This window comes from Eptesicus fuscus, chromosome 17, assembly GCF_027574615.1.
Source record: "Eptesicus fuscus isolate TK198812 chromosome 17, DD_ASM_mEF_20220401, whole genome shotgun sequence".
Classification (NCBI taxonomy): Eukaryota; Metazoa; Chordata; class Mammalia; order Chiroptera; family Vespertilionidae; genus Eptesicus; species Eptesicus fuscus.
Window position 1 is genome coordinate 60,825,653 of NC_072489.1, and position 15,417 is coordinate 60,841,069.

Genomic DNA, 15,417 nt, shown 5'->3' on the forward strand with positions numbered 1-15,417 from the left:
GAGTCAGGCACACACTGGTGTGCTTGAGGCTTTGGCCTGACTCTGAAGCTTGGATAGAAAGAGTCAGGGCCTGATGATTGAACCGGGAGGCAATCACATGTCCTGGTACCCAGAGGACCCTCATCACATGTTCATTGCCTTCCCCGGGCACTGTCTCTGCCACCTTGGGATGCAGATGTGACCATGCTGGCCCTCAGGCTGTGGCAGGTGTGAGAGGAGGAGAGAAGCCAGAAGCCTGCTGTCCCGTCATCAGAAAGCCAGTGGGCACAGTGCCCACTCTCCCACAAAGCCCTCCTCAGCCTGGAGTCACGGGGCCACCTGCATGGAACGGGAGGCACTTCTCTGACAATCGTCCGCTCTCCCCCGGGACGGCCACTCAGTATCTGATGGGAACTCAGAAGGAGGATGGTCAGAGTCTTTGGAATCCACCCTCTAGTTAAGGAGACAGAGGGCAAAAGTGTGGTCCCAATGGGGTTCAAGGAGCCATGGGTCAGCTGGAGAGGGCCGACCGGCAGAGGTGGATAGGAGACAGGGACATCCCAGGAGACGTGGCCGGGACTCACCTGGCCAGGATGTGGAGGGCTGAGGAGCTGAGGGAAGAAAAGGTCAGACACCAAGCTCCCAGGTGCCCGAACCAGATCCCAGGTTGATGACCCTCAGCATGTACACATGGAGCAGACGCCGTGCACATGGCCTCGGGATGCACAAACCAGTGCTGCCCCGCACCTCCCAGTCCTTCCGAAGCCACGCCCTCTGTCCCCTATCATCACCGGCCTCCCTGAGCCCGAGGACTTTCTGTGCAGTGTAAGGAAGCCAGTGTCATGCCAGGGACAGGCCACCGGGGCCCTGGTGTTGACCCCAGAGAAAGAACAGGGAATGACCCCACCAAATGGGTCCACGGATGTGCACACTGATTTCTCAGCCTTGACCCATTTTGATATGGAGAGGTTATACCCATTTATAGAGTTTTCCATGTGGTCATAATGCCCCATCCCCAAGGCCCTCACAGGTTCCGTCCACTCATTGGCCACCTGCTATCTCCCACCTCCCCTGCTTCCACCCCTCTCTCTGTCCTTCACAGAGGACCTCTGTGCCCACAGGTTGTCCCTCTGTGTCACCATATTGGAGCCACCAGGTGCCACCGTCCTCATAGAGGGGTGGTGCTTCCCAACCCCCACACCCAGGGATGGGCTGCCCTGAAGGAATACCCACACACCCTCAGGCGGGGAGTGAGCTGCCTCCTGGGACACAAGGGGGGTCCTCTCTGTGCTCAGGAAACTGCCTCGTGAGCATGAACACGGAGGTCAGGCCCCTTCAAGCCCGATCCAGGCATGGCCTTCAGGATGCTGGCGCATAGACTGTCCACTCTGACGTGTAGCCTGAGCAGGTGACCTAGCACCTGGGTGCCCGCTAAACTGAGTCACTCCAGTGCCTGGGGGACATCGGAGGCTCAGGCGGGGCCCTGGCGTGGTGAGTGGGTGAGTTCTCAGCAGCATCAGGGACCCCCAGGGATGGCAGAGACTCACCTGAGCAGACGACACCCGCGACTTCCCCGTGGTTGCAGTTGTGTGAGTTCCAGCCCCTGTGCGGGCAGCTCCACAGGTAGGACTCGTTTCCTGAGCAGCCCATGTCGTCCAGCAGGATCGGCCCTGAGCCCTGCCCGAACCAGGCACCTCCTAGGGCAGACCTGGCCAGACCACAGCCCAGTTGCCTGCACACCACATTGGCGTCGCTGGTGTCCCATCCGTTGCCACACACAGTGGACCAGGAGCCCCGGTAGCGGACCTCCACGCGGCCCTGACATGGGTCACTGCCGTTCACCAGCCTCAGGGCCAAAGCCAAATCGGTCCCGAACCCTAAGGGACGGCACAAGGACACCTCCTCCATTTCTGTGCTGAGCGACAGGCCCAAGGCCTGCTCCAGATTCAGGGCTTTCCTCAGGGCCACGCCCAGGGCAGGCGTCAGCTTGCCAACCGCCCAGGGGTTCATCTCCATCACAGGGAAAGGATCAGGCACATCCTGTCCTGCCAGGGCTAAGGATGCTCCAAAACAGGGAGGCCCAGGAATGCCCATGGAGGTGAGCAGGACTGCCCCCTGCAACCACCAGGGCAACCCAGGGTGGAGCTCCCTGGCTCCAGGACATGCCAAGGCCATGATTTTTGTCCCCTTATTTCTTCTCCATGGTCCTGCCTGACTTGAGGAAAAGCCCCCAGAGGTGATGGGACTCTGCCAGACAGGAGAGGACAGAAACTGAGCCAGCACGTGGGTCTCAGCAGGTCCTAGGAGGCTTCCAGGGCTGACCCTGAGCAACTGGGGAGGGTCTTGGCCTAGCCTCCACCAGGAGCACACTGGAAACAAATCATCAGCCAACCATATCGGACAAGACCTCGTCAGAGACCCTCCCCTGCCCCTCTTTCCCCCCAGGCACAAGGATGAGGATGGCCCATGTGGAGCCTCTTCCTGTCACGTTCCATCCCAGGCGTGATTCAGGGGCAGAGAGGGGCCCCGGGAGGGTGAAGGGTTCTTTACCTGCAGTTGTTGTAGGAGAGGCAGCTGTGGATGGAGTTGTGGAAGGAGCTGGCCATGCGTCTGGAAGACACAACAAAGAGAAGGCTGTGGTGAGGCCTCGGGAAAGGAGTCCCACCCAAAAGGTGGGCCAGTCCCCATGACTTTCCCATGTGTCTCCTGCATGTGCTCCCTGCCTGTACACAGCCTTCTGCTCCACTGGGTCCTCAGTCGAAGACCTAGTAGAGACCACAGCATCCCTCCACGTCTCTGACCGCCATGTTCCTCCCCATCAGAAGACCTTTCCCATCTCTCCTTCATGAGTCAGGCACACACTGGTGTGCTTGAGGCTTTGGCCTGACTCTGAAGCTTGGATAGAAAGAGTCAGGGCCTGATGATTGAACCGGGAGGCAATCACATGTCCTGGTACCCAGAGGACCCTCATCACATGTTCATTGCCATCCCGGGCACTGTCTCTGCCACCTTGGGATGCAGATGTGACCATGCTGGCCCTCAGGCTGTGGCAGGTGTGAGAGGAGGAGAGAAGCCAGAAGCCTGCTGTCCCGTCATCAGAAAGCCAGTGGGCACAGTGCCCACTCTCCCACAAAGCCCTCCTCAGCCTGGAGTCACGGGGCCACCTGCATGGAACGGGAGGCACTTCTCTGACAATCGTCCGCTCTCCCCCGGGACGGCCACTCAGTATCTGATGGGAACTCAGAAGGAGGATGGTCAGAGTCTTTGGAATCCACCCTCTAGTTAAGGAGACAGAGGGCAACAGTGTGGTCCCAATGGGGTTCAAGGAGCCACGGGTCAGCTGGAAAGGGCCGACCGGCAGAGGTGGATAGGAGACAGGGACATCCCAGGAGACGTGGCCGGGAATCATCTGGCCAGGATGTGGAGGGCTGAATAGCTGAGGGAAGAAAAGGTCAGACACCAAGCTCCCAGGTGCCCGAACCAGATCCCAGGTTGATGACCCTCAGCATGTACACATGGAGCAGACGCCGTGCACATGGCCTCGGGATGCACAAACCAGTGCTGCCCCGCACCTCCCAGTCCTTCCGAAGCCACGCCCTCTGTCCCCTATCATCACCGGCCTCCCTGAGCCCGAGGACTTTCTGTGCAGTGTAAGGAAGCCAGTGTCATGCCAGGGACAGGCCACCGGGGCCCTGGTGTTGACCCCAGAGAAAGAACAGGGAATGACCCCACCAAATGGGTCCACGGATGTGCACACTGATTTCTCAGCCTTGACCCATTTTGATATGGAGAGGTTATACCCATTTCTAGAGTTTTCCATGTGGTCATAATGCCCCATCCCCAAGGTCCTCACAGGTTCCGTCCACTCATTGGCCACCTGCTATCTCCCACCTCCCCTGCTTCCACCCCTCTCTCTGTCCTTCACAGAGGACCTCTGTGCCCACAGGTTGTCCCTCTGTGTCACCATATTGGAGCCACCAGGTGCCACCGTCCTCATAGAGGGGTGGTGCTTCCCAACCCCCACACCCAGGGATGGGCTGCCCTGAAGGAATACCCACACACCCTCAGGCGGGGAGTGAGCTGCCTCCTGGGACACAAGGGGGGTCCTCTCTGTGCTCAGGAAACTGCCTCCTGAGCATGAACATGGAGGTCAGGCCCCTTCAAGCCCGATCCAGGCATGGCCTTCAGGATGCTGGCGCATAGACTGTCCACTCTGACGTGTAGCCTGAGCAGGTGACCTAGCACCTGGGTGCCCGCTAAACTGAGTCACTCCAGTGCCTGGGGGACATCGGTGGCTCAGGCGGGGCCCTGGCGTGGTGAGTGGGTGAGTTCTCAGCAGCATCAGGGACCCCCAGGGATGGCAGAGACTCACCTGAGCAGACGACACCCGCGACTTCCCCGTGGTTGCAGTTGTGTGAGTTCCAGCCCCTGTGCGGGCAGCTCCACAGGTAGGACTCGTTTCCTGAGCAGCCCATGTCGTCCAGCAGGATCGGCCCTGAGCCCTGCCCGAACCAGGCACCTCCTAGGGCAGACCTGGCCAGGCCACAGCCCAGTTGCCTGCACACCACATTGGCGTCGCTGGTGTCCCATCCGTTGCCACACACAGTGGACCAGGAGCCCCGGTAGCGGACCTCCACGCGGCCCTGACATGGGTCACTGCCGTTCACCAGCCTCAGGGCCAAAGCCAAATCGGTCCCGAACCCTAAGGGACGGCACAAGGACACCTCCTCCATTTCTGTGCTGAGCGACAGGCCCAAGGCCTGCTCCAGATTCAGGGCCTTCCTCAGGGCCACGCCCAGGGCAGGCGTCAGCTTGCCAAACCCCCAGGGGTTCATCTCCATCACAGGGAAAGGATCAGGCACATCCTTTCCTGCAGGGCTAAGGATGCTCCAAGACAGGGAGGCCCAGGATTGCCCATGGAGGTGAGCAGGACTGCCCCCTGCAACCACCAGGGCAACCCAGGGTGGAGCTCCCTGGCTCCAGGACAGGCCAAGGCCATGATTTTTGTCCCCTTATTTCTTCTCCATGGTCCTGCCTGACTTGAGGAAAAGCCCCCAGAGGTGATGGGACTCTGCCAAACAGGAGAGGACAGAAACTGAGCCAGCACGTGAGTCTCAGCAGGTGCTAGGAGGCTTCCAGGGCTGACCCTGAGCAACTGGGGAGGGTCTTGGCCTAGCCTCCACCAGGAGCACACTGGAAACAAATCATCAGCCAACCATATCGGACAAGACCTCGTCAGAGACCCTCCCCTGCCCTCTTTCCCCCCAGGCACAAGGATGAGGATGGCCCATGTGGAGCCTTTTCCTGTCATGTTCCATCCCAGGCGTGATTCAGGGGCAGAGAGGGGCCCCGGGAGGGTGAAGGGTTCTTTACCTGCAGTTGTTGTAGGAGAGGCAGCTGTGGATGGAGTTGTGGAAGGAGCTGGCCATGCGTCTGGAAGACACAACAAAGAGAAGGCTGCGGTGAGGCCTCAGGAAAGGAGTCCCACCCAAAAGGTGGGCCAGTCCCCATGACTTTCCCATGTGTCTCAGGCATGTGCTCCCTGCCTGTACACAGCCTTCTGCTCCACTGGGTCCTCAGTCGAAGACCTAGTAGAGACCACAGCATCCCTCCACGTCTCTGACCGCCATGTTCCTCCCCATCAGAAGACCTTTCCCATCTCTCCTTCATGAGTCAGGCACACACTGGTGTGCTTGAGGCTTTGGCCTGACTCTGAAGCTTGGATAGAAAGAGTCAGGGCCTGATGATTGAACCGGGAGGCAATCACATGTCCTGGTACCCAGAGGACCCTCATCACATGTTCATTGCCTTCCCCGGGCACTGTCTCTGCCACCTTGGGATGCAGATGTGACCATGCTGGCCCTCAGGCTGTGGCAGGTGTGAGAGGAGGAGAGAAGCCAGAAGCCTGCTGTCCCGTCATCAGAAAGCCAGTGGGCACAGTGCCCACTCTCCCACAAAGCCCTCCTCAGCCTGGAGTCACGGGGCCACCTGCATGGAACGGGAGGCACTTCTCTGACCATTGTCCGCTCTCCCCCGGGACGGCCACTCAGTATCTGATGGGAACTCAGAAGGAGGATGGTCAGAGTCTTTGGAATCCACCCTCTAGTTAAGGAGACAGAGGGCAACAGTGTGGTCCCAATGGGGTTCAAGGAGCCACGGGTCAGGTGGAAAGGGCCGACCGGCAGAGGTGGGCAGGAGAGAGGGACATCCCAGGAGAGGAGGCTGGGAATCACCTGGCCTGGATGTGGAGGGCTGAGTAGCTGAGGGAAGAAAAGGTCAGACACCAAGTTCCCAGGTGCCCGTACCAGATCCCATTTGATGACCCTCAGCATGTACACACGGAGCAGACGCCGTGCACATGGCCTCGGGATGCACAAACCAGTGCTGCCCCGAACTTCCCAGTCCTTCCAAAGCCACGCCCTCTGTCCCCTGTCTTCACCGGCCTCCCTGAGCCCGAGGACTTTCTGTGCAGTGTAAGGAAGCCAGTGTCATGCCAGGGACAGGCCACCGGGGCCCTGGTGTTGACCCCAGAGAATGAAAAGGGAAGGGCCCCTCCAAATGGATTCAATCAATGTGCACACTGATTTTCCAGCCTTGACCCATTCTGATATGGAGAGGTTATACCCATTTCTAGAGTTTTCCATGTGGTCATAATGCCCCATCCCCAAGGCCCTCACAGGTTCCTTCCATTCATTGGCCACCTGCCATCTCCCACCTCCCCTGCTTCCACCCCTCTCTCTGTCCTTCACAGAGGATCTCTGTGCCTACAGGTTGTACCCTCTGTGTCACCATCTTAGAGCCCCCAGGTGACACCGTCCTCACAGAGGAGAGGTGCTTACCAACCCCCACACCCAGGGATGGGCTGCCCTGAAGGAAGACCCACACACCCTCAGGCGGGGAGTGAGCTGCCTCCTGGGACACAAGGGGGGTCCTCTCTGTGCTCAGGAAACTGCCTCCTGAGCATGAACACGGAGCTCAGGCCCCTTCAAGCCCGATCCAGGCATGGCCTTCAGGATGCTGGCGCATAGACTGTCCACTCTGACGTGTAGCCTGAGCAGGTGACCTAGCACCTGGGTGCCCGCTAAACTGAGTCACTCCAGTGCCTGGGGGACATCGGAGGCTCAGGCGGGGCCCTGGCGTGGTGAGTATGTGAGTTCTCAGCAGCATCAGGGACCCCCAGGGATGGCAGAGACTCACCTGAGCAGACGACACCCGCGACCTCCCTGTGGTTGCAGTTGTGTGAGTTCCAGCCCCTGTGCGGGCAGCTCCACAGGTAGGACTCGTTTCCTGAGCAGCCCATGTCGTCCAGCAGGATCGGCCCTGAGCCCTGCCCGAACCAGGCACCTCCTAGGGCAGACCTGGCCAGGCCACAGCCCAGTTGCCTGCACACCACATTGGCGTCGCTGGTGTCCCATCCGTTGCCACACACAGTGGACCAGGAGCCCCGGTAGCGGACCTCCACGCGGCCCTGACATGGGTCACTGCCGTTCACCAGCCTCAGGGCCAAAGCCAAATCGGTCCCGAACCCTAAGGGACGGCACAAGGACACCTCCTCCATTTCTGTGCTGAGCGACAGGCCCAAGGCCTGCTCCAGATTCAAGGCTTTCCTCAGGGCCACGCCCAGGGCAGGCGTCAGCTTGCCAACCCCCAGGGGTTCATCTCCATCACAGGGAAAGGATCAGGCACATCCTGTCCTGCCAGGGCTAAGGATGCTCCAAGACAGGGAGGCCCAGGAATGCCCATGGAGGTGAGCAGGACTGCCCCCTGCAACCACCAGGGCAACCCAGGGTGGAGCTCCCTGGCTCCAGGACATGCCAAGGCCATGATTTTTGTCCCCTTATTTCTTCTCCATGGTCCTGCCTGACTTGAGGAAAAGCCCCCAGAGGTGATGGGACTCTGCCAGACAGGAGAGGAAAGAAACTGAGCCAGCACGTGGGTCTCAGCAGGTCCTAGGAGGCTTCCAGGGCTAACCCTGAGCAACTGGGGAGGGTCTTGGCCTAGCCTCCACCAGGAGCACACTGGAAACAAATCATCAGCCAACCATATCGGACAAGACCTCGTCAGAGACCCTCCCCTGCCCCTCTTTCCCCCCAGGCACAAGGATGAGGATGGCCCATGTGGAGCCTCTTCCTGTCACGTTCCATCCCAGGCGTGATTCAGGGGCAGAGAGGGGCCCCGGGAGGGTGAAGGGTTCTTTACCTGCAGATGTTGTAGGAGAGGCAGCTGTGGATGGAGTTGTGGAAGGAGCTGGCCATGCGTCTGGAAGACACAACAAAGAGAAGGCTGCGGTGAGGCCTCAGGAAAGGAGTCCCACCCAAAAGGTGGGCCAGTCCCCATGACTTTCCCATGTGTCTCAGGCATGTGCTCCCTGCCTGTACACAGCCTTCTGCTCCACTGGGTCCTCAGTCGAAGACCTAGTAGAGACCACAGCATCCCTCCACGTCTCTGACCGCCATGTTCCTCCCCATCAGAAGACCTTTCCCATCTCTCCTTCATGAGTCAGGCACACACTGGTGTGCTTGAGGCTTTGGCCTGACTCTGAAGCTTGGATAGAAAGAGTCAGGGCCTGATGATTGAACCGGGAGGCAATCACATGTCCTGGTACCCAGAGGACCCTCATCACATGTTCATTGCCTTCCCCGGGCACTGTCTCTGCCACCTTGGGATGCAGATGTGACCATGCTGGCCCTCAGGCTGTGGCAGGTGTGAGAGGAGGAGAGAAGCCAGAAGCCTGCTGTCCCGTCATCAGAAAGCCAGTGGGCACAGTGCCCACTCTCCCACAAAGCCCTCCTCAGCCTGGAGTCACGGGGCCACCTGCATGGAACGGGAGGCACTTCTCTGACCATTGTCCGCTCTCCCCCGGGACGGCCACTCAGTATCTGATGGGAACTCAGAAGGAGGATGGTCAGAGTCTTTGGAATCCACCCTCTAGTTAAGGAGACAGAGGGCAACAGTGTGGTCCCAATGGGGTTCAAGGAGCCACGGGTCAGGTGGAAAGGGCCGACCGGCAGAGGTGGGCAGGAGAGAGGGACATCCCAGGAGAGGAGGCTGGGAATCACCTGGCCTGGATGTGGAGGGCTGAGTAGCTGAGGGAAGAAAAGGTCAGACACCAAGTTCCCAGGTGCCCGTACCAGATCCCATTTGATGACCCTCAGCATGTACACACGGAGCAGACGCCGTGCACATGGCCTCGGGATGCACAAACCAGTGCTGCCCCGAACTTCCCAGTCCTTCCGAAGCCACGCTCTCTGTCCCCTGTCATCACCGGCCTCCCTGAGCCCGAGGACTTTCTGTGCAGTGTAAGGAAGCCAGTGTCATGCCAGGGACAGGCCACCGGGGCCCTGGTGTTGACCCCAGAGAAAGAACAGGGAATGACCCCACCAAATGGGTCCACAGATGTGCACACTGATTTTCCAGCCTTGACCCATTCTGATATGGAGAGGTTATACCCATTTCTAGAGTTTTCCATGTGGTCATAATGCCCCATCCCCAAGGCCCTCACAGGTTCCGGCCACTCATTGGCCACCTGCTATCTCCCACCTCCCTTGCTTCCACCCCTCTCTCTGTCCTTCACAGAGGACCTCTGTGCCCACAGGTTGTCCCTCTGTGTCACCATATTGGAGCCACCAGGTGCCACCGTCCTCATAGAGGAGAGGTGCTTCCCAACCCCCACACCCAGGGATGGGCTGCCCTGAAGGAATACCCACACACCCTCAGGCGGGGAGTGAGCTGCCTCCTGGGACACAAGGGGGGTCCTCTCTGTGCTCAGGAAACTGCCTCCTGAGCATGAACATGGAGCTCAGGCCCCTTCAAGCCCGATCCAGGCATGGCCTTCAGGATGCTGGCGCATAGACTGTCCACTCTGACGTGTAGCCTGAGCAGGTGACCTAGCACTTGGGTGCCCGCTAAACTGAGTCACTCCAGTGCCTGGGGGACATCGGAGGCTCAGGCGGGGCCCTGGCGTGGTGAGTGGGTGAGTTCTCAGCAGCATCAGGGACCCCCAGGGATGGCAGAGACTCACCTGAGCAGACGACACCTGCGACCTCCCCGTGGTTGCAGTTGTGTGAGTTCCAGCCCCTGTGCGGGCAGCTCCACAGGTAGGACTCGTTTCCTGAGCAGCCCACGTCGTCCAGCAGGATCGGCCCTGAGCCCGCCCCGAACCAGGCACCTCCTAGGGCAGACCTGGCCAGGCCACAGCCCAGTTGCCTGCACACCACATTGGCGTCGCTGGTGTCCCATCCGTTGCCACACACAGTGGACCAGGAGCCCCGGTAGCGGACCTCCACGCGGCCCTGACATGGGTCACTGCCGTTCACCAGCCTCAGGGCCAAAGCCAAATCGGTCCCGAACCCTAAGGGACGGCACAAGGACACCTCCTCCATTTCTGTGCTGAGCGACAGGCCCAAGGCCTGCTCCAGATTCAGGGCCTTCCTCAGGGCCACGCCCAGGGCAGGCGTCAGCTTGCCAAACCCCCAGGGGTTCATCTCCATCACAGGGAAAGGATCAGGCACATCCTGTCCTGCCAGGGCTAAGGATGCTCCAAGACAGGGAGGCCCAGGATTGCCCATGGAGGTGAGCAGGACTGCCCCCTGCAACCACCAGGGCAACCCAGGGTGGAGCTCCCTGGCTCCAGGACAGGCCAAGGCCATGATTTTTGTCCCCTTATTTCTTCTCCATGGTCCTGCCTGACTTGAGGAAAAGCCCCCAGAGGTGATGGGACTCTGCCAAACAGGAGAGGACAGAAACTGAGCCAGCACGTGGGTCTCAGCAGGTGCTAGGAGGCTTCCAGGGCTGACCCTGAGCAACGGGGGAGGGTCTTGGCCTAGCCTCCACCAGGAGCACACTGGAAACAAATCATCAGACAACCATATCGGACAAGACCTCGTCAGAGACCCTCCCCTGCCCCTCTTTCCCCCCAGGCACAAGGATGAGGATGGCCCATGTGGAGCCTCTTCCTGTCACGTTCCATCCCAGGCGTGATTCAGGGGCAGAGAGGGGCCCCGGGAGGGTGAAGGGTTCTTTACCTGCAGTTGTTGTAGGAGAGGCAGCTGTGGATGGAGTTGTGGAAGGAGCTGGCCATGCGTCTGGAAGACACAACAAAGAGAAGTCTGCGGTGAGGCCTCAGAAAAGGAGTCCCACCCAAAAGGTGGGCCAGTCCCCATGACTTTCCCATGTGTCTCCTGCATGTGCTCCCTGCCTGTACACAGCCTTCTGCTCCACTGGGTCGTCAGTCGAAGACCTAGTAGAGACCACAGCATCCCTCCACGTCTCTGACCGCCATGTTCCTCCCCATCAGAAGACCTTTCCCATCTCTCCTTCATGAGTCAGGCACACTGGTGTGCTTGAGGCTTTGGCCTGACTCTGAAGCTTGGATAGAAAGAGTCAGGGCCTGATGATTGAACCGGGAGGCAATCACATGTCCTGGTACCCAGAGGACCCTCATCACATGTTCATCGCCATCCCGGGCACTGTCTCTGCCATCTTGGGATGCAGATGTGACCATGCTGGCCCTCGGCTGTGGCAGGTGTGAGAGGAGGAGAGAAGCCAGAAGCCTGCTGTCCCGTCATCAGAAAGCCAGTGGGCACAGTGCCCACTCTCCCGCAAAGCCCTCCTCAGCCTGGAATCACGGGGCCACCTGCATGGAACGGGAGGCACTTCTCTGACCATCGTCCGCTCTCCCCCGGGATGGCCACTCAGTATCTGATGGGAACTCAGAAGGAGGATGGACAGAGTCTTTGGAATCCACCCTCTAGTTAAGGAGACAGAGGGCAACAGTGTGGTCCCAATGGGGTTCAAGGAGCCACGGGTCAGCTGGAAAGGGCCGACCGGCAGAGGTGGGCAGGAGAGAGGGACTTCCCAGGAGAGGAGGCTGGGAATCACCTGGCCAGGATGTGGAGGGCTGAGTAGCTGAGGGAAGAAAAGGTCAGACACCAAGCTCCCAGATGCCCGAACCAGATCCCAGGTTGATGACCCTCAGCATGTACACACGGAGCAGACGCCGTGCACATGGCCTCGGGATGCACAAACCAGTGCTGCCCCGCACCTCCCAGTCCTTCCTAAGCCACGCCCTCTCTCCCCTGTCATCATCGGCCTCCCTGAGCCCGAGGACTTTCTGTGCAGTGTAAGGAAGCCAGTGTCATGCCAGGGACAGGCCACCGGGGCCCTGGTGTTGACCCCAGAGAAAGAACAGGGAATGACCCCACCAAATGGGTCCACGGATGTGCACACTGATTTCTCAGCCTTGACCCATTCTGATATGGAGAGGTTATACCCATTTCTAGAGTTTTCCATGTGGTCATAATGCCCCATCCCCAAGGCCCTCACAGGTTCCGTCCACTCATTGGCCACCTGCTATCTCCCACCTCCCCTGCTTCCACCCCTCTCTCTGTCCTTCACAGAGGACCTCTGTGCCCACAGGTTGTCCCTCTGTGTCACCATATTGGAGCCCCCAGGTGCCACCGTCCTCATAGAGGGGTGGTGCTTCCCAACCCCCAAACCCAGGGATGGGCTGCCCTGAAGGAATACCCACACACCCTCAGGCGGGGAGTGAGCTGCCTCCTGGGACACAAGGGGGGGTCCTCTCTGTGCTCAGGAAACTGCCTCCTGAGCATGAACACGGAGCTCAGGCCCCTTCAAGCCCGATCCAGGCATGGCCTTCAGGATGCTGGCGCATAGACTGTCCACTCTGACGTGTAGCCTGAGCAGGTGACCTAGCACCTGGGTGCACGCTAAACTGAGTCACTCCAGTGCCTGGGGGACATCAGTGGCTCAGGCGGGGCCCTGGCGTGGTGAGTGGTATCAGCCCAGAGGGACCCCCAGGGATGGCAGAGACTCACCTGAGCAGATGACACCCGCGACTTCCCCGTGGTTGCAGTTGTGTGAGTTCCAGCCCCTGTGCGGGCAGCTCCACAGGTAGGACTCGTTTCCTGAGCAGCCCACGTCGTCCAGCAGGATCGGCCCTGAGCCCTGCCCGAACCAGGCACCTCCTAGGGCAGACCTGGCCAGGCCACAGCCCAGTTGCCTGCACACCACATTGGCGTCGCTGGTGTCCCATCCGTTGCCACACACAGTGGACCAGGAGCCCCGGTAGCGGACCTCCACGCGGCCCTGACATGGGTCACTGCCGTTCACCAGCCTCAGGGCCAAAGCCAAATCGGTCCCGAACCCTAAGGGACGGCACAAGGACACCTCCTCCATTTCTGTGCTGAGCGACAGGCCCAAGGCCTGCTCCAGATTCAGGGCCTTCCTCAGGGCCACGCCCAGGACAGTCGTCAGCTTGCCAAACCCCCAGGGGTTCATCTCCATCACAGGGAAAGGATCAGGCACATCCTGTCCTGCCAGGGCTAAGGATGCTCCAAGACAGGGAGGCCCAGGATTGCCCATGGAGGTGAGCAGGACTGCCCCCTGCAACCACCAGGGCAACCCAGGGTGGAGCTCCCTGGCTCCAGGACAGGCCAAGGCCATGATTTTTGTCCCCTTATTTCTTCTCCATGGTCCTGCCTGACTTGAGGAAAAGCCCCCAGAGGTGATGGGACTCTGCCACACAGGAGAGGACAGAAACTGAGCCAGCACGTGGGTCTCAGCAGGTCCTAGGAGGCTTCCAGGGCTGACCCTGAGCAACGGGGGAGGGTCTTGGCCTAGCCTCCACCAGGAGCACACTGGAAACAAATCATCAGCCAACCATATCGGACAAGACCTCGTCAGAGACCCTCCCCTGCCCCTCTTTCCCCCCAGGCACAAGGATGAGGATGGCCCATGTGGAGCCTCTTCCTGTCACGTTCTATCCCAGGCGTGATTCAGGGGCAGAGAGGGGCCCCGGGAGGGTGAAGGGTTCTTTACCTGCAGTTGTTGTAGGAGAGGCAGCTGTGGATGGAGTTGTGGAAGGAGCTGGCCATGCGTCTGGAAGACACAACAAAGAGAAGTCTGCGGTGAGGCCTCAGAAAAGGAGTCCCACCCAAAAGGTGGGCCAGTCCCCATGACTTTCCCATGTGTCTCCTGCATGTGCTCCCTGCCTGTACACAGCCTTCTGCTCCACTGGGTCGTCAGTCGAAGACCTAGTAGAGACCACAGCATCCCTCCACGTCTCTGACCGCCATGTTCCTCCCCATCAGAAGACCTTTCCCATCTCTCCTTCATGAGTCAGGCACACTGGTGTGCTTGAGGCTTTGGCCTGACTCTGAAGCTTGGATAGAAAGAGTCAGGGCCTGATGATTGAACCGGGAGGCAATCACATGTCCTGGTACCCAGAGGACCCTCATCACATGTTCATCGCCATCCCGGGCACTGTCTCTGCCATCTTGGGATGCAGATGTGACCATGCTGGCCCTCAGGCTGTGGCAGGTGTGAGAGGAGGAGAGAAGCCAGAAGCCTGCTGTCCCGTCATCAGAAAGCCAGTGGGCACAGTGCCCACTCTCCCACAAAGCCCTCCTCAGCCTGGAATCACGGGGCCACCTGCATGGAACGGGAGGCACTTCTCTGACCATCGTCCGCTCTCCCCCGGGATGGCCACTCAGTATCTGATGGGAACTCAGAAGGAGGATGGACAGAGTCTTTGGAATCCACCCTCTAGTTAAGGAGACAGAGGGCAACAGTGTGGTCCCAATGGGGTTCAAGGAGCCACGGGTCAGCTGGAAAGGGCCGACCGGCAGAGGTGGGCAGGAGAGAGGGACATCCCAGGAGAGGAGGCTGGGAATCACCTGGCCAGGATGTGGAGGGCTGAGTAGCTGAGGGAAGAAAAGGTCAGACACCAAGTTCCCAGGTGCCCGAACCAAATCCCATTTGATGACCCTCAGCATGTACACACGGAGCAGACGCCGTGCACATGGCCTCGGGATGCACAAACCAGTGCTGCCCCGAACCTCCCAGTCCTTCCGAAGCCACGCCCTCTGTCCCCTATCATCACCGGCCTCCCTGAGCCCGAGGAATTTCTGTGCAGTGTAAGGAAGCCAGTGTCATGCCAGGGACAGGCCACCGGGGCCCTGGTGTTGACCCCAGAGAAAGAACAGGGAATGACCCCACCAAATGGGTCCACGGATGTGCACACTGATTTTCCAGCCTTGACCCATTCTGATATGGAGAGGTTATACCCATTTCTAGAGTTTTCCATGTGGTCATAATGCCCCATCCCCAAGGCCCTCACAGGTTCCGTCCACTCATTGGCCACCTGCTATCTCCCACCTCCCCTGCTTCCACCCCTCTCTCTGTCCTTCACAGAGGAACTCTGTGCCCACAGGTTGTCCCCTCTGTGTCAACATATTATAGCCCCCAGGTGCCACCGTCCTCATAGAGGAGAGGTGCTTCCCAACCCCCACACCCAGGGATGGGCTGCCCTGAAGGAATACCCACACACCCTCAGGCGGGGAGTGAGCTACCTCCTGGGACAAAAGGGGGGTCCACTCTGTGCTCAGGAAACTGCCTCGTGAGCATGAACACGGAGGT

The 15,417-nt window shown here is 59.6% G+C and overlaps 1 protein-coding gene across 1 annotated transcript in view; it reads right to left on the reverse strand.

Annotated features, from left to right (window-relative positions):
• Positions 1-15,417, reverse strand: part of DMBT1 (deleted in malignant brain tumors 1) — a 63,063-nt gene that overhangs the window by 21,062 nt on the left and 26,584 nt on the right. The window contains 11 exon segments of the mRNA XM_054728811.1: positions 323-358; positions 564-590; positions 1,527-1,856; positions 2,530-2,589; positions 4,352-4,681; positions 7,239-7,266; positions 7,961-7,981; positions 9,916-9,923; positions 10,001-10,330; positions 12,765-13,145; positions 13,819-13,878. Coding sequence (XP_054584786.1) covers positions 323-358; positions 564-590; positions 1,527-1,856; positions 2,530-2,589; positions 4,352-4,681; positions 7,239-7,266; positions 7,961-7,981; positions 9,916-9,923; positions 10,001-10,330; positions 12,765-13,145; positions 13,819-13,878 — 1,611 coding nt within the window.